Source organism: Chionomys nivalis, chromosome 5 (assembly GCF_950005125.1).
Source record: "Chionomys nivalis chromosome 5, mChiNiv1.1, whole genome shotgun sequence".
Classification (NCBI taxonomy): domain Eukaryota; kingdom Metazoa; phylum Chordata; class Mammalia; order Rodentia; family Cricetidae; genus Chionomys; species Chionomys nivalis.
Window position 1 is genome coordinate 10,448,646 of NC_080090.1, and position 27,240 is coordinate 10,475,885.

Sequence of the window (27,240 nt, forward strand, 5' to 3'; positions counted from 1 at the left end):
TCCCCAGTTAAAGCGTGCTGGAAACGCTGTCTTAGACACGGCCAGAGGTGAGTTTACTAGGCAATTTCAAATCCAGTGAGGCTGACGAAGAAGGTTAATCATAGCCCGTTCTTTTCGTTTCCCACCTTACTTTTGTGTGTGTCAGCATCTCGGTATGTAGCTCAGGCTGGTGATCTGCCTGACACCAGTTACTTTTTCTTAAAACAAGAGTCTTGCTGCCTAATGCGTGTTGTATGGAAACCTTTAGAGATTTCTGGAATAGGCAAAGAGTAAATAAATAAGCTTGTCCTTCAAGTTTGTGTTTACTTTTCTGGGTGCTTTCAGAACCAAAAATATGTGTGCTCCCTCCCCCAGAGGAATCCCTGCCCTGCTCATCTCTTTGTACATCTTTTCCCAGCCCCGGCTCTGAGCTGTTTGTAAACCACTGGTCCGCTCCATGGAAACCATGCTGCAATGCCTGATGTTGTTTAAATGCAAATTAAGGAAGTGAGATGGCTTCTTGTGGCCTTTGGACAGATAACTTATTGTTGGCAAACATGAACTCCCCAGGAAAGAATATTAGATAATCACTGATGGGGCAGAACAATAAACACACTCCTGCTAACCCGGTGATGCAAGGTACTCAAGTGTTTGCATGATCAGGGTGGTGGTTGTGCACACCTTTAATCCCAGCACCAGGGAGGCAGAGGCAGGCAGATCTCTGAGTTCGAGGCCAGCCTGGTCTACAGAGTGAGTTCCAGGACAGCCAGGGATACACAAGAGAAACCCTGTCTTGAAAACCGACCAAAGAGTTTACATGACTTCAGCTGACAGTGGTGGAATGAAACAGGTGCTAGATGTGAGTCTTCAGCGTGAAATATAAAAAAATAAACCTTATGATAGGGTTTTGTTGTTTGCACAGGGGCTTATTTAATTTTGGCTGGCCTGAAACATTCTGTGTAGGACGAGCTGGCTTCAAACTCAGATCCACCTGCCTCTGCCTAGGTGCCGTGATTAGGTGTATGCCACCACACCCGGACTAAAGGTAATTTTGAAATTGGTTCCACCCTCTCCCCACCAAGCTGTGAATTTGTTTAATCCTCTTGCCTCAAATCCTGGTGGATAACATGTCAGGGGAGATGGCTCAGTTGGGAAGGTGTCTCCTGAACAAGTCACCTTTTCTTTAAAAAAAAAAAAAGCCAGGTGCACCAGTGCCGCTAACACTCGATAGACAGAGGCAGGATCCCTGAGCCTGCGGTCAGTTAGTCTAGCAGAATAGCTGAGCTCAGAGTTCAGTGAGAGACCTTATCTCAAAAGAATAACAGCCATAAGATAGTGACTGAGAGACACCCAGCATCCACCTCTGGCCTCCACACACACACTAATGAACACACATGCACACAGGTGAAAATACACACACATACACACATGCATTCACAAACACAAGCATGCACATCCCCCAAAGTGGGAAACAAAGGACAAATTCTTAGTTTCTTCCGCTCTGACCCAACAATACTGTGTAGTGCCTCCACTACGGGAAGGTACGCCAGCCAGGAACTAGGCTGGAGACTTAAAAACATGCACACAGACACGGAAACTCTGGTCATCCTTGATACAATTGTGCTCAGGGAAGCTTATATAGGGATCCTTAACTGCTAGCCACGCCCCAGCTCTCGGGATCTTTCAGCTGCAGACTCAGCAGAACCCCCCTCCCCTGCCATCAGGATCTTGTGCTCAGAGCAGCTGCAGGCACAGGTAAGCAAGCTGTTTTGCTCAGTTCACTCCAGCAGGCAAAGGGTCTGAGTCAGGCAAAGAAAGTCAAGGGGCCAGGGGTCTGCTACCCCCAACAACTCTGGTCTTTCCGTCTGCTTTTGGTAAAACCAGACTTTCTATTTCGAGAGGAAAACACAAGGAGAAATGAAGGCAAACCAAGAATTCTCCCAAGACACCCACAGACCTCTTGCCAAACCTCATCTTGATGAGTTCACAGTAAATGAGTCAGAGTGCTCATGGCTTCAGCGCCCCTCTCCAGGTGCCTGGAAGGAAGCAGAAAGACTAAGGACTTGGAAATTGTTGGCTTAGCCATCAAGAGGCCAGGGCTCCTACTGCCTTTCTGCCCTTCCCCGCGGACTCCCCAGGGAGCAGAGTTATCTAGGGACCTTTCTAAAAGGCAGACAGAAGCCAGGTTTCTCCAGACCCCAGTGGATGACCCCTTGACCTCTGCCATTCATCCTGGCTGCTGGCAGGTAGGGTTCTAAGAAAGATGTATGGGGGTGACACTTGCTCTCTGTGGACACTTCCAGGAACTGAGCTTATTTCCTGAGAGATGTCACACTCTGGAATGTTCCCGGCGGCTGTCAGGGGAACTCTGGGATGACTCAAGTGGAGACCTGAACCAGTAAAGGGTGGACTATGGCCTGAAACCACACTCTCCCCTGACTTCATCGAAAGACAGGGCTTCAGTGAAGGCTTGAGCCGCTCACCCGACCACCAGGAAGTGTTACTAGACAAATCAGCCAACGGTACTTTCTATCCTAAGGGGGCCTCACCCCTCCAGCACTGCATTTGCATATGTGGTTAGCTTTTTAATGAGAGTAGCTTCAGTGTGGCCCTCTGACAGAATCCAGAATGATAGACAGCAGCTTCATTTATGAACTGATTGAGAGCTGGGCATGGTGGCGCATGCCTTTGAACCTAGCACTCCGGAGGCAGAAGCAGGAGGACCTCTGGGAGTTTGAGGCCAGCCTGATCTACAAAGAGAGTTCCAGGACAACCAAATAGAAACCCTGTCTCAAAAAAACAGAAAAGCAACCCCCCCTAACAAAACAAGAACTGATTGAGGTTCAACTCAATAAGGCCTGAAAGCCAGTGTGTCAGCTGACCCGCCAACACATACAGCATGATTGTACGCTGCAAGCCATCTGGCTGTCCTGCTGGGCATGGGGCAGTGCAAGCCGCAGGGTTGTTGAGGAAAGACTTGATCTCAAGGTGGAAAAGGCGCTGGTGCTGTGGTGAGATTGTAATTCTAGTTCAGTGGGCGTGGAGGCAGGTGGGGCCCAGAGCTATCTGGCCAGGCAAGTCAGTCAGACCCTGTCTTAAAAATTGAATGGGATCTCAGAAATGACAACTGAGGTTGATCTCTGATCTCCACACACATCCACACCCATGTGCATCTGTGTTCACATAGCACACACAAGCACCTGCTACACACACAAAGAGAAAAAACGGGAGGCAAAAATAAAATCCCGGGGCTGGAGAGATGGCTCAGAGGTTAAGAGCATTACCTGCTCTTCCAAAGGTCCTGAGTTCAATTCCCAGCAACCACATGGTGGCTCACAACCATCTGTAATGGGGGTCTGTTGCCCTCTTCTGGCCTGCAGGCATACACACAGATAGAATATTGTATACATAATAAATAAATAAATATTAAAATAAATAAATAAATAAAATCCCTAGAACATTCCAGATGGCGACCCCTGCATGTTGACTTGTTTCCCTGTGGGGTCCTGCACAGCCACCGCCAGAGTTCCACACTACTAGGTAAGGTGGGTTCCACTCCAACTCTGAGCCAACTGCTTTTACAGGGGCGCAGTCTCTCCTGTGCTGAGTGGAAACCGAACCGGATGCTTTAGTCTCCTCCCCGCTTAGTCCATGTCCTCCTCCCCGGGCACAGGGGCCCAGAGGAACAAAATATTGCAGCATCTATTCAGAACTGCGGTCAGCAGGGAAACAGGGAGGGTGGCACCAAGCCCTTGCTCTCATTGGTTTATGCAAGATGAAACGGAATTGCTGAAGAGGTTTTTGGGCAGCCACTCTGGCCCACTCTAAGGACCAAACTCCAGGAAGGGAAACCACTATTGGAGACAAGACAGCAGGCTCAAAACTTTACTCCTATTTGCTTGTTTGTTTTGGGGGTACAGGAGTGGAAACCCAGGGCTCCTTGCATGCTAGTGCCCTAGCCTCTGCCTGTTCGCTACTAACTTATCCTATCTGAACGTGGACAGCTGAGTTTCCAATAGGAACGGGCAGAGTTTCTTCTTCCGTGTAGTTGTGCAACGTTTAAAGCCCGCAGAGATGCGAGCGAGCTCACACGCGGAGACTGCGGTTGGGAAAGAGGAAGGAGGTCCACCAGGGGCTCAGTCCACCAGGCGTCTGCGAAGCCTGCCAGGGCCGCTGCTTGATTTGTGGCTGAAGTCTGCACCGATCCAGGCCAAGGGAGTGGGGCCGCAGGGAATGGGACAGCGGCCCCCACCGCTCGTCAAGCCCCTGCTCGGTCCACCTGGAGCTGCGGAGTCCTCGAGGTCCGAGGCTCCAAGGCTTAGGTCCCCGAGAGAGGCGTGAACTGCCCCCGGGAGTCTCCGGCATCGCAGCTCCACCTGGTGGCCATCGGCGGGCACACCGGGCCCACCCAGGGGCCCAGAGGCTGTGTGGCTTCGGTGCCGGCCTCCAACCCCAGGCTATGTGGGTTGTCTTTGAGAATTCCGCTTCCCCACGCCCTCCAGCCTCGCACAGGTATTGAGCTGCGAGCCAGAATCCAGACCGGTGTGTGAGTCACGGCCTCTGACCTACCTAGGTCTCAGGGTGCTCATCCATGAAGAGTAAGATCCTGTGGCAGGTTTACTGCAAAGCCCAGTCTAGAAAAAAATGCCTCAGGCCTTAGGAAGGCTATGTCATTTGTGACGTCATCTGCCAGTAATTACCTCAGGTCCCAAGCTGCTGGAACTCGTGCTCCCAGCAGGTGACAGAGACCTCAAGACTTCTGCAAAGAAGCAAAGAGGCCTTCTTAGTTTCTAGTTTAACAGTGAGGCGGTGGCAGAACTAAATATTTGCCATGTCTAAATAGCTGGTTGTTTCTGGGTGTTGTGTAATCTCAACACTCCAGGGACTGAGGCAGGGGGATCATACCAGGTTCCAGGCCTGCCCAGCTACATAGAGAGACCCTATCTCTAAACACAAACCAGGGACTGGTTAAGAGCACTGGTCTCTGGAGGACCTGGGTTCAATTCTCAGCACTCACACTGTGGCTCACAACCATCTCTGGGAATCCAAAGCTGCCTTCTGGCCTCTGCAGGCACCAGGCACACATGGGCACACAGACACACATTTTGGCAAACACTCAGACACATAAAATAATAAATCTCTAAAAATCCATAAAACCCGGTACAGGAGGCACGGGGGGGGGGGGGGATAAAAGGACGAAGAGGCTGGCCTGGTGCACACGTTAACCCCAGCACAGGGCGGTGCAGACAGGTGGATCTCTGAGTTCCAGATCAGCGTGGTCTACGTGGTGGGTCTCAGGCCAGTGAGAGCTACATAACGCTCTCTGCCTCAAAAGGGGAGGGTAATGAAGGAGTAAGTATGGTCAAAATATATTACATACATGTATGAACATGCCAAAGAATAATTTCCAGTTTAGATTTATTTTATGTGCACAAGTGCTCTGCCTACACACATGTCTGTGTACCATGTGCATACCTAGTTCCTGAGAATGTCAGAATGAAGCTTGCATCCTCTGAAAGAAAATTATGGATGGTTGTAGGCTGCCATGTGGGTCCTGGGAATCAAACTTGGGTCCTCTGCAAGAGCAACGAGTGCTCTTAACCACTGAGTCATTTCCCCTGCCCCCAAATAAAATATTTAAAACAATAACAAAGTAATGAAAACGAAACAAACAAAATGCTGGCTTTCATATCCATTGACCCAGGAGAAAACCAGGGCCTCACAGTGACCCTTGCTGACCCATTTCTGCCTATCCAGATGTTCCTCATTTTGGTAGGCATTGCAGGGGTGAGGGGTGAGGGCAGTGAGGGGTGAGGGCAGTGAGGGGTGAGGGCAGTGAGGGGAGGGGTGAGGGCAGTGAGGGTTGAGGGGGCAGTGAGAGGTGAGGGCAGTGAGGGGTGAGGGCAGTGAGGGGAGGGGTGAGGGCAATGAGGGTTGAGGGGGCAGTGAGGGGTGAGGGCAGTGAGGGGTGAGGACAGTGAGGGGAGGGGTGAGGGCAGTGAGGGTTGAGGGGGCAGTGAGGGGTGAGGGCAGTGAGGGGTGAGAGCAATGAGGGGAGGGGTGAGGGCAACGAGGGTTGAGGGGGCAGTGAGGGGTGAGGGCAGTGAGGGGTGAGGGCCGCGGGCCGCAGTGATGGGTTGCACGGACCCCAGGGTTCCTTCCCAGACCAGTCTCTGACTTCTCCACACCACGTGTTTTCATCTGTAATTTGGGACACTATTTCCCACCTGCTTAGGCCTTCATGGAATTTGTGTGACTTCTTCCCCTCTGTTTTTGTTTTAACATTTTATTTATTTTTATTGTGCACACACACGCACACGCTCATCCATGACATGATGGACATATGGACGTCAGAGGACAACTAGCAAGGGTCCATCTCCTCCTCCTACCAAGGAAGCCCTGGTGTCAGACTTTCTTCATTTGGCTTGGTAGCAGGGGCCTTTACCAGCTGAGCCATCTCACCAGTCCAAGCTCATGAGATTTCTTAGGTGAAGTCCTTATCACAGAGGTTTGACTGTGTGTCGCTGATTAAATCCCCTGGGCTCCTCCTCAGTCAGGATGTCTGTAGTGGAGCTGAGGTCATGACTAATCTGTACCTCGGGAGATTTGGAAGCGATCTGCTCAGGGACCAAACTTTGGAAAGAAAGAACCCAGCACATGCTCCATCTTCCAACAGTGTTCATTGTCACCCGCAACCAAATCCAAGTCTCCAAAGGGGACAGGAGGAGAGGGAGGGGGCTGCTCACCCAATCCGGTCAAGTGAAGACAGAACACTTTACCTGAGGCCCCACATGCCCTCATTCTGTTTGTCCAGGTGCTGTGCTGAGCTGCCTTGACCATGGGAGTCAGGGCTGGAAACGCTCCTGAAATATACACACAGGTCCCTAGGCCTTCAGAGAAGTGAGTGGTTCTCTAGGGGCACAGGGCACAGTCTTGGCTGGAGTTAGTTTGAAGTAGCATCAAAAGACAGGGGAGTTACGGGGCCATGGGTAGGATGAGTCCCTGACCCCAGAGCCTGGCTGAAGCCTCTGGTTGGTTGAGAAACCAGATCGCAGGCATGGTCAGCTAAGAGCGTTTGCTCTGATGGTTGCCGCCGACACACAGATAATATCCTTCCACGTGTAGATATTTTATGTTAAAATATTGCTGAGCAAGTTTTAAGACCTGAATGTATATGAACTTAGGTAAGGCTTCATCTTTCTCCTAGACATTTTCTTTCTTTTTAAAAATAATGTATTTGTATTTTATGTACATTGGTGTTTTGTCTGCACATATGTCTTGTGTGAGGGTGTCGGATCCCCTGGAACAGGAGTTATAGACAGCTGTGAGCTGCCATGTGGCTGCCAGGAATTGAACCCAGGTCCTCTGGAAGAGCAGTCAGTGCTCTGAACCCCCGAGCCATCTCTCCAGCCCCAGACATTGAGTCTCCAGTGGTTCATTGACTTTGTTTAGGGGGAAATACGCTACTGTGTGGCTTCCCTCTGATTTAGCCTTTTACTTTATCCACTGCAAACCTGTCTGCTGCCCTCAGGATCCACCCTGTGGTCTCCTGTACACTTTTTAACAACTCTGGAGAGAACAGCTTCAAACCCCGCCAGAAGGGTGTAGGTGGCTGTGAAGACCGTGAGTTGGGACCACTTCATGCTCTTGGTTGTGTCTTACCCTCTTCCCGGCACCTTCTTGCTCTTAACTGTCCTGCTTGACATCTGTGGTAAAGTGTCCCTTAATTGCAGCTGTGCTCCACACTGACTGGCCCTGAAATTCTTCCCTGTGTCCAAGCCAAGAATCCTGAGTTTCCCTTGTGTGGCTGTAGCTGCAGGCGATGTATGGTGTGAGTGAGGGGCCTCGCAGGAAAGGGCTGAAGGCCCACGTCCCACTCCCACTCCCACGCTAGTCCTGCCTGTGTGTCCCCCCTACCCCACCGTCTCCTTGCCAGGCTCCATCTTCAGGGGCATGGGAAGTTGAAGCTCTTGTGTGAGCTTTCTGCCTCCTTGGGTGGTGTGAGAGGCTGGCAAGGGAAGTGCTGGAACCTGGCTGTGCTCAGGAGCTCCTGAGGGGTGTAGATGGAGGAGGTGCCGCCAGCCTGGGATATCAGAGGGGACCAGTCAGAACTCACCTGGAGAGGCAAGACACCACACCCTGCTGGAGTTTCTTTTTATATCTGTGTGTGTCTATGTGTGTGTGTACAAAAATACATTTAAAAAAGTGTAAAGAGGGGCCACATGTGGTACAAGAGAGTTCAAGGCCATCTCCTCTACAAAGAAATCCAATGCCAACTAAAGCTGCCCTGCCTCATTCTTTTTTTACATCTAAGGAGGAGGCTGAGGACTCAGAGTGCTTACCTAGCATGCATGGAGCCCTGGGTTTATGATTTACATAAAGTGATCGTGGCGGCTCATAACTGCAATCTCAGCTCATAGGAGGTGGAGGCAGAAGGATCAGAAGTTCAAGATTACCCCTGGGCTGGGATGGGAGCCAGGTGGCAGGGCATGTGTGTACAAGCACGTACATGGTTAGAACACCAGCGGCTCTGACAGAAGGTACTGGGGACACGCCTTGCCTGTCTTCTGCTCTTGGTAGCTCAGTCATTTCTGGCCACAGCCCTGACCAAGCCTGGCTGAGGCTTCTGTGCCCCCTTTCGTTCTTTGGTCCTCAGTCTGAGAAGCCAGGATCCAGGCTCTACCCATAGTGTCCCTTTTCTGCTGCCCCCACTATGAGGCGAGCCTGGCTGGGAAACACTCAGGAGGCCCAGGGCCTCTCTGCTTCTGCCCCAGTCTCTGAGATCCTCCAGGTCTCTTGCAAAACCCACAAGGTGGGTTAATTTGTGAAAACCCTGCAGTTTGGGGATCAGTTTATCAGGGTGTTTCAACTGCAAATGACAAAATAGTGGGGCATGATGAAGATGTTGAGGGGTGATTTGCACAGGAACCGCAGGTCAGAGGGAGGGGGTCTGGGATGGGTGTGGTGTTCTGAGGGCCCAGGTTTGTCCACTGCTTTTCTGGACTTCCTCTAAAGCTGTGCTGCTTTCCTTTTGGAAACAATATGCCTGCTGTGGCACCAAGCTCCCCCTGAAGCAAGAAGAAAGGGGACAGGGCCCAATCTGTGAAGAAAGCCTTACCAGAAGCTTCGAACAGTCTCCCCACCAATATCTGTAACCACAGCTAGGTCACAACACCAACACTGGAGTAATTATGAGGCGGGGATGGGACTCACCAGTCAGTATGCACAGGGAAAGTGTGTGAATGAATGAAACATTAGGGATCTGTTAGCAAGAGAAGAAAAGGGGGCCACTGGCAGGTGGGTCACCCACAGTCCCACTCGGCCACAAATGCCTTCAGAACAAGAAAGCCAGTGTGCATGGCAATAGCCAGGGAGGGAGTGTCCTGAAAGGAAAGAACAGGGTGAGACTGGAAGAAACGGCAGGAAAGAAACAGGAAGTTCAATAAACACCTTGTAGCCAGGCTTAGCTTCCTCCTCCGGAAGAACGCTCGTGCCTCTGGACACCGCTCAGTACTTCCACAACCAAAGTCTGGCACGAACACCGTCCTTGCTCAGTCTAGGGCTTGGAACTGGGTCAGGCTGAAGGAGGACCTGGCCTTGCTGACCTGCAATGAGCCATCCATTAACATCTCACATAATGGGAGTGGCCTGGTTAACCTGCAATGGGCCTCCCACTAATGTCTCACAGAACGGGAGCTTCCCCTCCAACAGGAAGCAGTGGTGGGTTGCTGTAGACAGATAAGCCAAGCAGCTGGGCTCATCTGCAGGACTTGGGAAGCCTGAGCTGATTCAGGACCTGACGATGTGAGCCTGTCCTCACAGCCTCCAGAGGCTAAGGCAGGAGGATCACAAGTCCAGCACCAAGACGTGTGCAAGATCCGGATAACTCAGTGAAACCGTGGCTCTAAAAGGTCGGAGACCATAGGTCCACCACGGCAGGCAGCGGATCCGGCACAGGCAAAGCACTACATTCAATTCCCGGTACTGCCAACAGTAAAAGGGGCCTGAGAAATGGCCCAGAGATCAAGGTGCTTTAGTCCTGATGATCCATGTGGTGAGAAGAGAGAAACTCCTGAAGTTGATCTCTGACATCCAAAGGCACCCCCTCACCCTGTCCCCTGCTAAATAAATAATAAATCTAGTATTTTTTAGGGCTGGAGAGATGACTCAGAGGTTAAGAGCACTGGCTGCTCTTCCCAGCACCAACATGGCAGCTCACAACTGTATCTACAGCTCCAGGGGATCTGACACTCTCACGTGGACAATCAAGCAGACAAAACATCAATGCACATAAAACAAAAAATCTTAACTTTTAATTTTTTATTTTATTTTTAGAGGAGAGAGCCTGTGGAGTGTGCAGCATTGCTTGGGAAGACAGCAATCAAATTTATCTGTAACCACGATTAATTACCGGGTGACAAAAGCTAAAAGCAATGACTGTGTGCTTCCTGTCGCTTTGCCGTGGAGTCTCAATGAGCATGGCAGAGAATGTGGGAATGCAAGCATCTCATTTGCCACTGTGGTTGGCTGCCTGCAGCTTCCAGAAAATTTGAGTATCTTTTAAAAAAACAAAAGTAAATCAAATGAGAAGACACAGGCGGAAGCATTGCCTGAGGAGGCTGCGCTGAAGGGAGGGGCTTCTAAATCTCACGGGTGTGGGTGCTGCTCCCGGGAGGTGGACTCTGGAGTCCGAGGAGGACTGCGGGAAATGTCTTCCTGTCTCATTCAAGAGCACTTGGGAAACTGCTACTGCTCTCCTGGGTACATGGGTGGCACTGCCCATGCTGGACAAGCCCTCAAAGGGAGCCTGGAAAAGAAAGTTTTCAGTTGGCCTTTCTCATGCCTTTGCGGGGCTGTCAGTGTAGCGTCTGTGCTACTACGTGCGCTACGGTCCTGTAGCGCCTGTACTACGTGCACTACGATACTATGGTTTGGGCAAGGGCCTGGAGATTTAAACACACGAAGAGACAGACACGGGCCATCCTTGAACTCCCCAAGAATGCCCCCTTTATTGTGTTCAGGGCAGCTTATAGAGGGCTCTGGCCACGCCCCCGCTCTCGGGATCTTTCAGCTGCAGACCATCAGAACCCACTCCCCTGCCATCAGGGTCTCGTGCTCGGAGCAGCTGCAGGCTGCTCAGAGCAGAATAAGTTGTTTACAGGAGATTCAGGGTCTGGTGGTCTGCAGTCCCCAAAATGTCAGAACCTCTAAAACCTGTATATGGTGCTGGGGTGACCACAGTAATAGGAGTCAAGGCAAGGAATGATTGTCTTATTGTGCTTGATAGTGCCCACAGGGAGGGACTGGAATTTCAAGCCATAGCCTGGAAGCTGTGGTCCAGAGTGATGCTGAGGAAGCGGGCAGGGCCTTATGTCATGATTAATCTTGGTGGTCAATTTGATTGGATCGAGGGACATCTAGATCAGTAAAGTACACTTCCAGATGTGTCCGCAAGAGCATCTCCAGTGGTTAGGATGGAGTCAAACTTGAGACCATTGGACAGTGGTGAGCTACGGAAGTGCCTGGTTAGAGAAAACAGACCAGTGGGAGAGCATGGGGGGGCGGGGGAGTTGCCCTGGATCTTCTGACACCACGGCTTTTGTGGCCTCTGATGTGAGCTGTTTTGTCATGCCTGCTCCGCTGTGAAGGCTTGAGGCCTGTGGAAGCATGAGAGAACAAATCCTAAGTAGCTGGTTACAGCATTGGGAGTTTATGCTCATGGAACTCCGACGTTGAGTGTGTCGGTACTGTGTGTCATCGTGAATGGGTGTGTCTTTGTCCCTCTTCCTGCTGCTGTGACAGAATGTCCTGCAAAGGGAACTTAAGAGAGAAAGAATCTATTCTGACTCAGATGGAAGTTGCAGTCCATCGTGGTGGGAAGTTACAGCAGTGGGGACTTGAGACAGCTGGCTACATTGCATCTACAGTCAAGAGGAGCTTCAGTGCCAGGCAAGATAGGTGCTGTGCCAGCCACTAGCTGAGAAAATATATCAACGCTATCCCTCAGCCTTGCCTGGCAAGATGTGACACTGACACATAGTAGCATGAAGGTTATAGATGCATGCTGGGAGCGCAGCTGTCCTGATACCCACAGATCTCCTGGGAACCTGGGACTGCTAAGCACACAGAATTGTCTTTTCAATGGCAAAGATGTAAAACCTACTCTTTCTTTTTAAAATTTTTTTCTTGTGCTATGCATTTTCTCCACTGTCCTCCCTTCCTCCCCTCTTCCTTTCTCCCCTCTCCTGTGATCACTACATCCCCAGTTTACTCAGGAGAGCTTATCTTTTTCTCCTTCCTATTTAGATCCATATATGTCTCTCTTAGCATCCTCTTTGTTGTCTAGGTTCTCTGAGGTTGTGGATTGTAGGCTGGTTTTTCTTTGTTTTATGTCTAAAAGCCACTTATGAGTGAGTACAGTCTTTCTGAGTCTGGGTTACCTCACTCAATATGTTTTTTTTTTCCTAGATCCATCCATTTGCCTGCAAATTTCAAGCTGCCATTATTTTTTTCCACTGTGTAGGACTCCATTGTGTAAATGTTCCACATTTTCCTTATCTGTTCTTCGGTCGAGGGGCATTTAGGTTGTTTCCAGGTTCTGGCTTGACAAATAATGCTGCTATGAACATAGTTGAGCACATGTCCTTGTGGTACAATTGAGCATCCTTTGGGTATATACACAAAAATGGTATTGCTGGGTCTTGAGGTAGATTGTTTCCTAATTTTTTGAGAAATCACCAAACTGATTTCCAAAGCAGCTATACCAGTTTGCGCTCCTCCCAGCAATGCAGGAGTGTTCCCTTTCTCCACATCCTCTCCAGCATAAGATGTCATCAGTGTTTTTGATCTTGACCATTCTGACAGGTGTAAGATGGAATCTCAGAGTTGTTCTGATTTGCATTTCTCTGATGACTAAGGGTGCTGAGCATTTCCCTAAGTGTCTTTCAGCCATTTTAGATTCCTCTGTTGAGAGTTCTCTGTTTAGGTCTGTACTCCATTTTTTATTGGATTATGTGATTTTTTGGTGTCCAGTTTCTTGAGTTCTTTGTATATTTTGGAGATCAGACCTCTGTCCGATGTGGGGTTGATGAAGATCTTTTCCCTTCTGTAGGCTGTAGTTTTGTCTTGTTGACCATGTCCTTTGCTTTATAGAAGCTTCTCAGTTTCAGGAGGTTCCATTTATTTATTAATTGTTGCTCTCAGTGTCTGAGCTACTGGAAAACCAGTTCTTTCAACCAGAAAGCTGGGAAGTGGAGGTGATTATTGGCCTGGTGGTCTTCAATATCTGTGGAGTCAGGCCATAGCAAGCTTCCATAACCAGGACTGGAGGTGGCTATTAATCTAAATGACCCTTGCATTATCTGCATAGCCAGGGGCTCCTCCACGCTCCCACAACCAGGACCAGGAATACCTAACAGCTCAAATGACTTCTATGCTATATATCTGTATGACAGAGTCCATGCCAGATCCTTCCTTAGGCTCTGGTCTCTTAAGTTCATGCAGCAGCCTATCTCTAGAACCTGAGCGGAGTAGCTGAATGTTGTCATGGAAACAGGATCTCAATGAAAAGCTCCTGTTTCCACAGAAGTAGTAACTCTGGGTGGGGGATACTCGGCTCTGAGGTGAACGGTTCTTGACAGGACTTGGAGCTGACTCCTAATTCAGAGAAAAGAGAGAAGGCAGGAGGGAGGCGTGGTGACTTGGTATTTTTACTTCCTCTGCTGTTGGGTGGTTTGGAGCCCAACAGGGAAGCTACGCTCTGCACCTTCCTCCAGTAACTTCCGACCACACCCCTCACCCCTAGCTGAAGGCTACTCTATTTTTATATTTCTCTTGGGAAGTAGATTCCAAAATTTCCCTAAGACTTCCTGGCAGAAGAGCCTGATTTCCAGTAAATCCAGGGTCATGCTGATTTGCATCTAGTTTGCATAAATTAGCATACCCAGTTTTGGCCTCTGTGTCTAAGGAAGTCAAGGAAACAGTGTAAATGGGCTCCAGATTTTGTGCCTCTTGGAAGTGGCAGAGGAAGGTAGCCATGGTCTTCCCTTTCATTATCAGTGAACCAATCCTCTTCCTGGACCCTCTGGGAAGGCAGCCAGAGGGGATTTAAAGCTTCAGTCTTGACCTGGAGGAGCCTAGGAGAAGGATCAGGGTCACGTGATGGGCATAGAAGTTGAGTTTTAGTGAGGCAGGAGTTGGACTAAAGGGCGATCTTCAGATTTGAGTAGAGGATTGGAGGGAGCAAGGGAAGAGAAAACTGGAATAGAGTCAGAGGAAGAAAGGGAAAGCTGGGGGCAGGAGTGGAGGCCGATGTGGAAGGAGAGAGAAAGGCAGCTCACGGGGAGAGGAAGGGAGAGAGAAACGCTGGAGAGCTACAGAGAAACAGAGCTGGTGGACAAGCGCAGCGTGGCTGCTTGAGAGTGAGGAGGTGACTTTTTTTTAAGGAGTTCAGGATTAAAGTGAGAGGGTCTGGTCTGCCGATTTCCCAAGAGCCCTTCCTATGTTCTTTTGCTGAGCAGGCATTAGACTCTGTCCTAGTGATGACTGAGGTGGGCCTGCCATTTCAGCTCTGCATGGCTGCCTGTAGCATCCCCGCCCCCTCGCTCTCTGACTCTCTCTACTGGGATGGTTCCACTCCCTTTGTGCAGCGGTTCTAGGCAGGTTTCTCATGACTCTGGCATCCCCACCATCTTGAGGTCTCCATCGCAATCCTACATTCACCATCCGTTCTCAGGACCTCCTGCCTTCTTGGGGTTTCTTGCAGAGACTTCCCTGCTATAGTTCCTGGTCTTGGAATTTCTCTAAAACCATAGTCCATGTCCCCGCCACCCCCTCGTGTGTGTTTGGGTGTGTGTGTGTGTCCAAAATCAGTACCAAGTGAGCAGCACTGACCCTGGTACCAGCTTCTGTGTTAGTTACTTTACTGTTGCCGGGAGAAAACAGCATGACCAATAGTGAGTTGTTACACTGTACTACTTACAATAGTGAGTTCTGGTTACACTGGAACTGTAAGCCCAAGTTGGCTCCAAAGGTCTTATTCCCTCATGCTTTCTTATCGCTTTCTTATCACGGCCACAGAAAAGTAAGGAATCCACCAGTTAACCAATGCCTGTGGCTATTCTGTGCAGCTTCCTCCTCTCTGGCTCTGCTTGTTACTGAGTTGCAAGTTACCAAGGAGGTGAAGAAAACGCTGAGCGACTTCTTAGCAGTTCCTTCTCCCCTGCTTGACTCAGACACCCAGGCAGCGGTCTAACTCCTGCCTCCACTCCACCCTGGCTCTTTCCCTTAAGATCCAACTGCTTGAGCCGGGTGTGCTGACCTATGCCTTTACTCCTAGACTCCAGAGGCACAGGCAAGTGGATCTCAGTGAGTTCCAGGACTGCCGGGTTTTCCCAATGACACTTTTTCAAAAGCAAGTCAGTAACCAGATGTGGTGGTGCACACCGTTAGTCCTAAAGTTTAAGAGGCAGAGGCAGGCAGATCTCTGAGTTCAAGTCTAGCCTGGTCTACAGAGCACGTTCTAGGACAGCCTGGGCTATACAGAAAAACCCTGTCTAAAAAGATCCAGCTGCTCAATGCTCTGAGACATTAGGTGGCCCAGCTTGGGTTCCCGTTGAAAGCTCTACTTTCATCCTGTTTAGAAGTGTTATCACAAGAAATGGGACTTTATTCTAACAGGTGGTGTCCCGGGCTCAGCCATACAATCAGGCCTGGTCAACTCTATCATCCTGGAGTTACCCTCAGCGAGACATCATCAGCCAAATGCAGCATTCTTAGATACCCGAAGGTTTCAAGACTGGCTTATGGGGTGCTACTCGATGTTAAAGATGGAAGTCCTTGGACTTAAGGATCAGGAGTGAGATAGCTGAACCGGGCGTTTGAACTGTTCCTCGCTTACTCCACCCATAATCCTCCATCTGTCTCTGGAGTCTGGGGCTGGGACAGGTTCCAAGAAGCTAAGGATCCTATAATGGTAAGGTAGCAGATGCAAAACAGAAACCAGTGGTTTTGGTTCCAGGCAGTCAAAACAGAAAGGAAGCCGGGGACCTTCTTGGAGATCCAGCATCTCTGTGCTTTTCTGTGCTTACTAAAGGAGGGCCTCGGGGAAAGTCCCCCCTGCAGCTTCCTCCTGTGTGAAGCACATAGGGCTTAGTCAAGACCTTTCCAGGACTGAGGTGCTGTGGTCCTGGTGTGCTATTAATTTCTCAACTTCCTAAGAACCAGAGTTTGAAGATATGGAAGGGGTGGGTGGAGATGGGGTGGGGGAGGGTGAGAAGGTGGGAGAAAAGTAAGAAAAGTGAAAAGATAGACTAGTTAAAGAGAGGGGACGTTCAAGACAACTCCCATAATTACCCCAGGGCCCTTCAGGTTCATCCAGGCCAGAGTTGCTGTGTCATCGAGAGGATTGGTACCCGGCATGAGGCACATGGTATTTTCTGAAGTGACTGTCATATAGCCATCCAGAGTGCTCTCTTCCTGTGTTGTCTGTCCATTTCTGTACAAAGAGTAGTATAGTCGGTCTCTCCCCATAAGTCAGAGTGCGGTCATGTCTGTCGAGAGGTCAGGCTCTCTGCGCAGGGGTTTTCACACACTTACGAATGGCATAGCCCACAAAATGTGCCGATAGTTGTTCCTGGGTACTGAAGCTTGGTCGGTGTTGTGACCTTTTCTGGGAAAATGTGCCTAGACATCCACTCACTCCAGATGGGGCACTGAAGACAGGGAAGTTAGTTCACCGGAGCCCAGCTCAGAGAACAAGTGAGCTTATTGGGGCGGCTTACAGGAGAGCAAGCAACTTAAAGCAGCTACATCTCTAAACAGCCCTCCCCAGGTCGGGCCACAGCACTGAGGGCTCGGCACAGCTGTGTCCCCGGAGCTCCCTGCACGACTTGCAGGCAGCTGGTGTGGTCTGAGAGTCTCCACTTCCCAGCTCAGGTTTCCGCATAACCCTGGTTAGGGGCCTTCTGAAATAGCGAGGTTCTTCAAGTAATTCTTGAGCCTTTGAGTTTTGTTTACTTCCTGAGAATTTCTTTCCTTCCTTCCCTTCTTCCTCCCTCCTTCCCTTCCATCTTTCCTTTCTTTTTTCCCCATTTATTGACTTAGGGGAGGAGGCATGCCCTAGCACGTGTGGCGCTCAGAGGGACATCCTGTGGGAGTCAGTTCTCTCCCTCCACCTCATGGGTCTCTGGGGATTGAGCTCAGGTCGTCAGGCTTGGCTGTAAGTGTCCTCTACTGAGCCATCTCACTGCCCGACTTCCTAAGTCTTAATGAGCCTTTCTCCAGTACAGAGTGTTTCCGAAGAAGTAGTCACACATACGCACACACACGCACACAGCTTCTCGGCAACCTTGAAACAGGTTCTCAGGGAAGTCAAGTTAACCACTGTCTGGGAGGCTGGCCAAACACAAGCCTTCCTATCGATAATCCTATCTGAGCCCCTTTGTAGCTGTTTCCCTCAAGGCCCCGCATGTGAGTGAAGGTCTCCTGGACTCCTCAGACGTGGAATTTCTCGCCTGCTGACTGTAGATCATGGTGGAGTCACAGTGGGAGCTGAGTGTGGGCTCTGGTGTTTAATCCTGCTCTTGGCATTTAATCCTGGCTCCTGCACTGGTGGTCTCTGGGTAAGCTCTAACTTCACAGAACCTCCATCTCCTCATCTGTCAGATGGGAATGCTACTGCCCACTTCTCAGGGCTGTGGGGTAGGACGTAAACAGTGTTCTCCACAGTCCTTAGAGCAGGGCCAGGCAGAGGGAGCACTCAGAACTGTTACTGGAAGCCTCCTTGCTGCTCGCCACATGGTCTAGCTGCGCCCCACCCCAATTCCTGGTGTGGAAAAACCCAGGACACACAGATAATTAATTGCTGTTTTAAGTCACAAAATTTGGGAGTAGTTTTTTGTTTGTTTGTTTGTTTTTGTTTTTTTGGTTTGCAGTTTTGCTTTGTAAAACAAAAGATGCTGGATATGTGGCAGGATAAGTTTGGTTTTTTAAAGCCCTCTTGTCTCAATTAGTAACAAAACCAACTTTAGTTGGCCATGATCCTGCAAGTAGTTCAAGATTAGCATGTTCTACCAAGCAAGATCCAGGTCAGCCACAGCTACACAGAGAAACCCTGCCTCAAAAAAATAAATAAAAGTGCATGATATTTCCAAATTAATTCGGAAGTCACTTTTTTTTTTCTGTTATATTTTTAAGACAGGGTTTCATGTAATCCTGGTGGATCTGGAACTTACTTTACACCCCGCTGACTCTGAACTTACAACGATCTGTCTGCTTCAGCCGCCTGAGTACTAAGGTCATGAACAGGAGCCGCTCCACCCAGATGGAAGTCAACTTTTCTAAAAGAAAAGTGACTGATTTTAATTTTTTATGTATATGGGTGCTCTTTCTGAATGTGACACACATTCTTCAGAGGGTCCTCTGGAACTGGGGTGACCCATGGTCATGAGCTGCCATGCGGGTGCTGGCAATCAAAGCTAGGTCCTCTGAAAGAGCAGCCCGTGCTCTGCAGTCCTGAGCTCCATCTTCGGCCCTGGAAGCCAACTTTTAATTTTGCTTGCTAAGGAATTACGACAAACCACCCTATTCTATAGGTTATAGGAATTACAACAAAACCACCCTCTTCCATAGTTTATAGGAATTACAACAAAACCACCCTCTTCCATAGTTTATAGAAATTACAACAAAAGCACCCTCTTCCATAGGTTAAGGTGTTGTGCACGTAAGCAATGCCTGCCACATGTGACACCAGTTCAGTTCTCAGGACCCAAGCTGGGCAACTCGCGACCACTTCTTAACTCTAGTTCCAGGGCATCTCCTGTGCTGTGACCTCCGCAGTCATCTGCATGCTTGTGGTGCACATAAACCCAGACAGGTGTGCCCTCCATGCCCACACACACACACAAACTCACACATGTATATGTGTGTACATGCGCACATGCATACACAAGCTCACGCTCATGCATGTATGCACACAACACATCCCTTTAGTTTTATGAGGCTGAGTATATGACTTAGTTGACTATCATGTGCAAAACCCTGGGTCCGACACAGCACACATAAATCAACCATGGTGGCACATGCCTGTGACACACACTTGTGGCACACGCCTGTGACCCCAGGGCTCAGGAGGTGTTTGTTTCTTTCCTGAGCCATTGTTAACAACAATTGTTCGTGATCCAGGGCTGTGGTGTCAGTAGGAGAAAGAGTGGGGTGACATGACCATCATCATACATTTCTATGTCTGTATGTCCCCAGAGACATACATCATCATGCATCTGTATGTCTGTCTGCCCCCAGAGGTGGTTCTGCCGAGCATGCTGGGGAATGGCCTTACATACGTCAGACAAGTGGTCTAGTCAGTCATCTTGTTTGTATTAGTGTGTATATCTCTCTGTGTGTATGTATCTGTGTATACATATGTATATCTCTCTGTGTGTATGTATCTGTGTATACATATGTATATCTCTCTGTGTGTATGTATCTGTGTATACATATGCATATCTCTCTGTGTGTGTATTTGTGTGTGTATGTATCTATGTGTCTCTATGTCTGAGTGTGTGTTTGGCCATTTTCATGGTTCCCATCTTGCTTATAATTGATGTTCAGTAACCATTTCTCAAATGACTTCCAGGCTGCAGAGGGAACACGACACTAACCCCCCTCCACCTATGTTTTGTTGAGTTAGATCTCTTAAGGGAAACATCAGGGGGCAGGAGCCCTGCAGCTGCCGGAAAGACATCCTCTTTGCCAGCTTCCCCAGGGTCACCTCGGCCGCCACCTGCTGCAGAGGTGGTGCCCTTGATGGACAGGCTCAGTTATCAGTGAATCAGCGTTAGGCAAACTGTGGTGTGGTGGCTCAGAAGCATCCACCCTGGCTCCCCTAGGATAGATAAGCACCAAGGGACAGTAACAACATGTGGCCACAAGGGGCTCTCTTGAGCAACTCCACACTCCTAGAGGTTGGAGGAGTTTCTCACTGATCTTTCTAGTAGTCTCTTGGAGAGAATATAGATTCCAAAGCCCCCCCCCCACACACACACACACGTGCGCCACACTCCTTATAACACCTGCATGGGTTGTTGTTGTTGTTTACCTCTAAGCTGTTTTACACACAACACACGTCTTCCCTTCTTGCAGCCCTTTCCACAGACAGACAGACAGACAGACCCCCTAAGGGAGGAAACACCCCCTTTTTTTTTTTACTCTGCAGACTTTAGACGATTGCAGTGGAGTTCCAAACCGTGCTTCCTGTCTTCTGAGACAGACAGACGACTGTCCTTCTTCATCTCTTCTCTGTCTCCTGACTCTGTCTCTCTCTTCCCATAGCTGCCTAGGTTGTGGGCTCCTCATTTCCAGCCAGTCTTCCCAGAGGCTCCTGGGCCTCCAGATAGCCCCATTCTCCTCCACTCTCTACCCTGGAGCCAGCGGGAGCTTACTCCCATCAGACACTACCCTTCAAGTGTTTCCCAAAGGCCGGTCCCAGACCCATGCTGACTTCAAGAACCCTCCTACATCAGATGCTATCCCCCAAAACCCATCTGTCAGGTAAGCTGCGACACCTTCCTGGGTTGGAAGGCCGTCACACTGCATTGATCCTCGGCACCTAGAAGGAGTTCTCTAAGATGTTCTCAGTGCCCGCTTGCCCACGTGCCAGTGGAGGGTGGGAGGGTGGAAGAGAGCCTGACCGCTAGGGAGCGTTTTTAACTGAGTGCTGTGTGAATGCTGTAGTGAGTTTGTTGTTGTTGTTGTGTTGTTGGTCTGGAAGACTCACACTCACCCGTGCAGAAACCCTCAAATTAAAGAGAGGTGGTGCGATCTTTGTAAACTCCGCCCCCCCCTTTCCGTCAAAGGGCAGCTGCTGAGGAGTAAACCATTAATTTGGCTCCAGCAGGATGGGGAGGGGAAGCCCTCCCCCAGTCTCCTCGGCACTCCGGGTTAATGATTCTGGGGTTGTTTTTCTCACAGCCAAGGTCCTATCTAATCAGCAAGCTGCTCCCTCCTTTCTTAAGAACAACTTGACTCACGCCAGTAGGGCCTCATGCTGGGGTCAAGAGCCTTGTTTGGCAGCAGGAAATGGTTGGTGTGGGCAGGTCTTGAGCTAGCTTCCTTTCTCTGCAGCAAGTCCTTGGCACCCAGGCCCATTCTCTCTCTCTCTCTCTCTCTCTCTCTCTCTCTCTCTCTCTCTCTCTCTCTCTCTCTCTCTCTCTCTCCACTTACAGCTGAAGTCAGCTGGCCTCAAAGGCAGCTCTAAGGCCTACAGTCTCCCCAACATGGGTTTTGAGAATTTGATTTTTGGAGTTGTAGAAAGTTTTGAAGATTGGATATGGAGAAAATAATTCCGCTTAGCCTTTCAAGAGTTTAATTAGTGACTGGGGAGATGGGAAAGGAGGTCTGGAATTCCAGGAGAGAAGTCTGTGTAGAGCAACAGTGCAGGCATTGACAGCCGAAGGGGTGGTCTTGACCCTCTTTAGATAGGGTTAGCTAGTGGCTAGGAGTCTACTGTAGTTCAAAAATCAACTCAGAGTTCCCAGCTATACGTAGTCTTTCCAGCCCCCAGCCCCCTTCTCCTCCTCTTAATCAACAGTGCCCATGCCTTTAGAGTTTCCTGTCAGGGTCTGGTAGCCAGCCCAGGCTGAACCTACTCTCTTGTTCTTCAAACAGGACTCTGCAGGAGGAAGTGAGCTGGGATAGTGAGCAGGGGTGACCCTGTCCTGCAAAGGTCCTGACCTACTGGATGATGAGGTTACCATCTCTCTCAGACTTCTTTTCCTAATAACCATTCGTGGCTTCTCGAATCTTAAGATTGCTACATAAGGAAAAAGATTCAAGATATGTTTCAGGAAATATTATTACAATGCAGACATTTGAGACGCTAAAATTAGAAGAACAATCACCAGTGTACTCTTTCCTTAAATACAGCCACCAGGTTTGATGGCATGGGTTTGATTCCCCAGGACCCACGTGGTAGAAAGAGAAAACCAATCTCTAAAAGTTGCCTTCTGACCACCACGTGCTGACTCACACACACACACACACACACACACACACACACACACCCCTAACAGAAGCACCCACATATAGGCATGTGTGTTTCTCTCAGGTAGACAGATATGTGCAGAACGGCTAAGTTCAGACAGTCTTAATAACCAGTGCTGATACTCTTCCCTCATCCCTGACTAGATCCAGGACCCTTATCACTAGTCAAGAACACAGCCATAGCCGTGGTGCACCCACTTCAAGGAGACGGGGGAGTCCTCATCCGGGTGCAGCCAGGAGTCTCGCAATGACATCACAGAATTCACTATGAGGTCACTCCTGAAGTTCTGGGTATGGAAGTGCAGAGAGCCCTGCTCAGAGTGAATAATTCTTTATTCAAACTGCAGTAAGGGAGCTGGAATCGATTCTAGGGGTTCACCCTGGGCCCCGGGACCCTTTGCAGCTTGGGGCTTTGAGTTGTACTTTAAGAAGCCTCAAAGATCACTGTCTCCATGACCTCGGATGTCACAGAACCAATGATGTCCAGGGCCTGACCACTCTCTGTCTCCATGATGGCCTCCACGTTGGTGGTCTCCAGGGTCTTGGCCACGATGTTCACATCCTGGTCACGCTGTGACGCCAGGGCTTTTGCAGCCAGGTTGGCTCTGATGTTCCTCAGGAACAAGCTGATTCTGCCAAGCCTCTTGCTTGTAGACACAGAGCTGGTGCTGGAGAGGGTCCTGCCTGATTTGTGGGAGCTCCGGGACTCCTTCGTGATGGGGACATGGCTGACCCCTTTGTGCGACCTGTTTCGCTTGCTTCCCCTGAGGGTGCCTTTTTCCTTCTTCTCATCGCGAGCGGATCTGCGGCTGGCTGATTTCCGAACCCCCTTGTCCCCTGTTGTCTTGCGGCGACCTTCTCCTGTCCTGTGGTGATGGGAGCTCCTGCTACCAGCCCTGTCCTTTGCTCTCCGCTCCCGTCTTTCTCTCCTTTCTTTATTGGCTTCAGTGTTACCCTCAGGGGCTTTCGGCTGTGCAGTCTGTTCAGTTTTCTGGCTTTCTCTTGGCAAGGTAGAGGGAAAAGCTGCTGTGTCTGAATCAGCTGCTGTCTCTCCAACAGACTTGCTAGTAGGTTCTATTCTTGCAATTGCCATAGCCATGCTCTCTTTTCGGGAGATGCTGGTGGAAGCACTGGAAATATACTCCAGGGATCTGCTGGCCGTCCCTGCCAAGGCAACCTTCATGCTTTCTGGGGACATCTTGCCAGCGCTTGTGATGGACAAATGGCTTTTGCTTCCTCTTGCCCCCATGATAGCACCCCCTGCTATGGCTGCGTTTATCTGCCCAGAGTCTACAGACCTGGTTGCTGCCAAGCTCAAAGCGCCTGCTAGGCCACCCGCTGTGGCTGCTGCTGCCCCTGTAGCTGACTCTTTGGCAAGGTCTTTTGATTTTGTTTTGGGGATGGATACACCCTGCACAGTGGTGGGTTTGCGGGAGTTGTGACGGAGTCCCTCGCCACCAGCAAAAGCAGCCGAGCTGACCCCAGTCACATCTGTGACCATGGGGAGGCTTCTGATGCTGACCTGGTCTGGGTCTCCTTTTCCTTGGCACTCTGCCACTGCTGCATTTGGCTTGTCTTCCTCATCCAGCAGAGGTATGCACACCATGTCCTCTGCTGGGATGGCATAAGTGCTGCTGTTACTCTCCACAGGTGGTCTCAGGAGGTAGATCAATTTTTCCCAATAGGTAAAGAGGTCGTCCCGTCCCTCGAGAGGGGGGCACAACTGCAGGTAGCAAGAACGGCCAGTGGCAAACTTGAGGCGTAGCTGTTGTTTCTCTTGGTTGTGAACAGAGAGCCTTACGAACCTCAAAGGAAGGAGCCTGGTTAGCTCCAAGGCCTTCCCAGCCTTGCGATTTTTGCCCTTGATGGTTTGGCCACGTCCAGGAAAGTCTTCACAGCCCGGGGCTGGTCGGGCCAGTAGCATGACGTCAGGGAGTGGAAGGATGGGGCTGGTACACGCGATGCCCACGGTCACCATTCGGACACGGTTGTGAACGTCAATCACTTCTCCCCGTTTGGTGATCTGGATGAAGTCACTCTCGAATATCGGTGCATACTTGAATATATCATACTCTCCTTTGTACAGCTGCCGTTGTAGTTTCCCCATGGCAGTGTTGAACATGCCGACGCCGGAGCCGCTCTGGGCTGTGTAATATGGTAACAGAGACTCAGGTTTCGTGGTCATTTTGTGTCAAGAAAGGTGCGCTGGCAAGGTGGGTTCCTGCGTCTGTCTTGGTCTCCGCAGATGAGGGAGCAATGATACTCCTGGGTCACAGAGCTGGCACCTACAGCAGATGTCTCAACCCCACCCCACAAGCCCCCAGTTTGCCTCAGAGCCTCCCAGAGGCCTGGGCTGGGGGTGGGAGCACAGATGATTGACGAGGGGTGGGCTGTTGGGTGCCTGGACCCCAAGCCCAATCTCTCCAAAGAGGTAGAGATGCAGGGTAGATTCCAGGGAGGCCTTCTTCTGGGTCTAAAAACCCTCCGACCTCCGCCGGTGATTGTTTTGAAAGCCCCCTGAACATCTACCAACTGCAGCCCTAGTGGGAGAAGTGACCACTAGTGCTTGCAGCCCTGCACGCCATACTTAGCCCCACTCCCTTTGTGACCTGTCGCTGCCACATCCCCCTTTGTCCCATCCTCCAGCTGCCCCACAAGAGGACAGGGCTTCAGGTGGAGGCCAAAATGGAAAGGTTTCAACATGGAAGAATTGTATAGGAGGACTTCTTTCAAACTGGAAAGATTCAAAGCCTATGGGAATGCAAGGGACAGGTAGATTGGCAACTTTGGAGCTTCTGGTGTTGTTTCATTGGATAACCTGGAATACTGGTCTTGATCCTTCCACGAAACCTCACTACATGTTGCTGGTGATAATCTCTCATGGCAGCTCTGGCCTTTACTAATTAAGATAAAATTAACGCTTACGCACACTGTCCCTACATATGACATTCCACATGTTACTGGAAGACCCGCTGGCGTGTGACCAACGTGGAACACTATTGTTGCTATTCTCATTCCACAGGTAAGAGACTGAGTGTGACTTGCCTGCTCCCACAAACTATGCTATTGGAATCCAGGTCTCGCTAATTCTAAAACCTTTGCTTTAAACTGCTATAGGGCTTTGCCTCTCTAGGAAAACTTGGGCCCCTCAAATGTCTCCAAACTGATCTGTTTTTACTACAACATGGGAAGTTGTACAATGTGTGTGTGTGTGAGAGAGACGGAGAACCGCTGAAGGCGGTGGGTGGGCTGAAGTGGGGTGTTAAATTACCCAGTGGTTTGTCCAGTTTTGTTTTGGTGGGGGACGATTTACTCCCCTAAGGACCCTAGGTTTTGCTTCCCACTCTCCCACACTGTGCCGGTGAAAAGCAGAGTATAGGGGTGGGAGCTAGGACACATCCGTCATCATCGTGACTCTGCCTATTGCCACACCCCCATAGCCAGCCAGACTCTGGACTTGCAAAGTGTTGTCACCTGGGCCCTTACTCCAGACTCTCCCAGTTGGTTTGATAAACTCTTCCTCCAGACATTCAAGGCTAGCTGTCACCCTGTGGAGGCACACACACCTGTGTATTGACTGATCGCTGAACGAGCAAAATACAGATTCTCCATACAATACACTCAGCCGTGAACGGGAATGGAATGCTGATTTATGCTTTGACATGGATGGACCTTGACACTCTGCCAAGTGAACGGAGCCAGGCATGAAAAGCTGTAGGACAGGCAAGCCTGAAGCATTGAATGGCTGAGTAGTTTGCCAAGAGCTGGAGGTGGGACCTGGGATGACAACTATCCGGGTGCCAGTCAGTGGAGGCTACACAGTGTCATGCATGTGCACAAAGCGTTTGAATGTGAAGTATTAGGGTTGTGTTTTTCCGTTCATACACACGACACTTGCACCCTTAGCACTCTTGTCCCAAACCTGTGGTTTTAAGAGCATAGCCTTCCATCTCAGGTAAAGTGAGGGACTCGGAGCAGCTTTGGAGCTCCCTACTTCCCCACATGTGCAACGGAGCAATGCCTTTGGGGACCGAATGGAGAGTCTCCCCAAGTCCCTGCACTAAAGGCACCAGGAGTCCGTGAACTGTCGGGTGTTAGGGCCCTGCGCGGGGGGGGGGGTCCTCTGTCACTGAGGATGCCTTTAAGGGAGATAAGGGGAACCCCACTCTCATCTTCTCTTCCATTCTTTGCTTTCTGGTGGAGAAGTGATTTTGGTTCACTGCACACTCCCGCATCTGAAGAACAGGAGGTGGCCAGCAGGTGTCAATTCCTATGGCCCCGTCTAAGTCTGTTCTCTCAAACTCCTTGCCTGGCTGCTCCTTCAGAGTGAAGCCAGAGCAGCCCAAAGCCTTGATGGCAAGCATCCAGGCAGCTTTTTAAATATCAAAGCAGAAAACTTTCAGACTAGTTTTCTTGCAGGAAGCCTCCCTTTGCCCCCTCTCTAATCCACTGTCTTCCACAGCCTAGATTTCACGGCAGCACATCTACCCACAACCAAGAGATACGGGCAGTGCTGTTTCTTCTTTCCTCACCTCCATTAAGATACAGGTTCTCTAGAGTGGTAGATGGCTCTTTACTGATTAGAAGCAACCAGAAATACAACCATGCCGGTAACATGAGATAGTCTAAAAGCACTACAGAACAGTTCAAGCAAGCAGGTACACAGGGCCGGCTAGCCAGCTAAGTTGGTAATAGTGTTTGCCGCCGAGCTTGACGACCTGAGTTGCTCTCCAGGTCTCACGCGGTGGAAGAAAGAACCGACTCCCAGACCTCCACACAAGCTGTGGTTCACCCTACCCCACAAACCAATTAATGAAGTTTTCTTAAAAATTACATTCATGGGTCTGAAGAACAGTTCAGGGGAGGTAGAGGAGTAGCCAGCTGTGATTTCCAGCTTGTTTTGCATGTGCCCATGGAAAGTGAACCTCAGTCTATTGAGACTTAGATTCCCGTGCTGACTTGCCAGGCCGGGAGGGCTTTGGGGTAGGTTAGCATGTGCAAGGCCTGGGTTCAATCCCCAGCACTGCAAATTGAAGGAGGAATGAGGAAGAGAGAGGGGGAAAGGAGATAGGGGAAGGGGGAGAGGGGAAGGGGAGAGGGGAAGGGAGAGAAGGGAAGGAGGAGAGGGGAAGTGGGAGAGGGGAAGGGGTAAGGGGTAAGGGGAGAGGGGAAGGGGGAGAGGGGAAGAGGGGAAGGGAGAGAAGGGAAGGAGGAGAGGGGAAG

The 27,240-nt window shown here is 50.2% G+C and overlaps 1 protein-coding gene across 1 annotated transcript; it reads right to left on the minus strand.

Moving 5' to 3' along the window:
- Nucleotides 1–22,441: 22,441 nt before the first annotated feature.
- Nucleotides 22,442–24,202, minus strand: Garin4 (golgi associated RAB2 interactor family member 4). Its single transcript, XM_057769881.1, has one exon. The coding sequence runs from the start codon at nucleotides 24,200–24,202 to the stop codon at nucleotides 22,442–22,444; it is 1,761 nt and encodes a 586-aa protein (XP_057625864.1).
- Nucleotides 24,203–27,240: the final 3,038 nt, after the last annotated feature.

Coding starts and splice junctions, on each gene's coding strand:
- Garin4 (XM_057769881.1), bottom strand. CDS start 24,202: ATGACCACGAAACCTGAGTCTCTGTTACCATATTACACAGCCCAGAGC.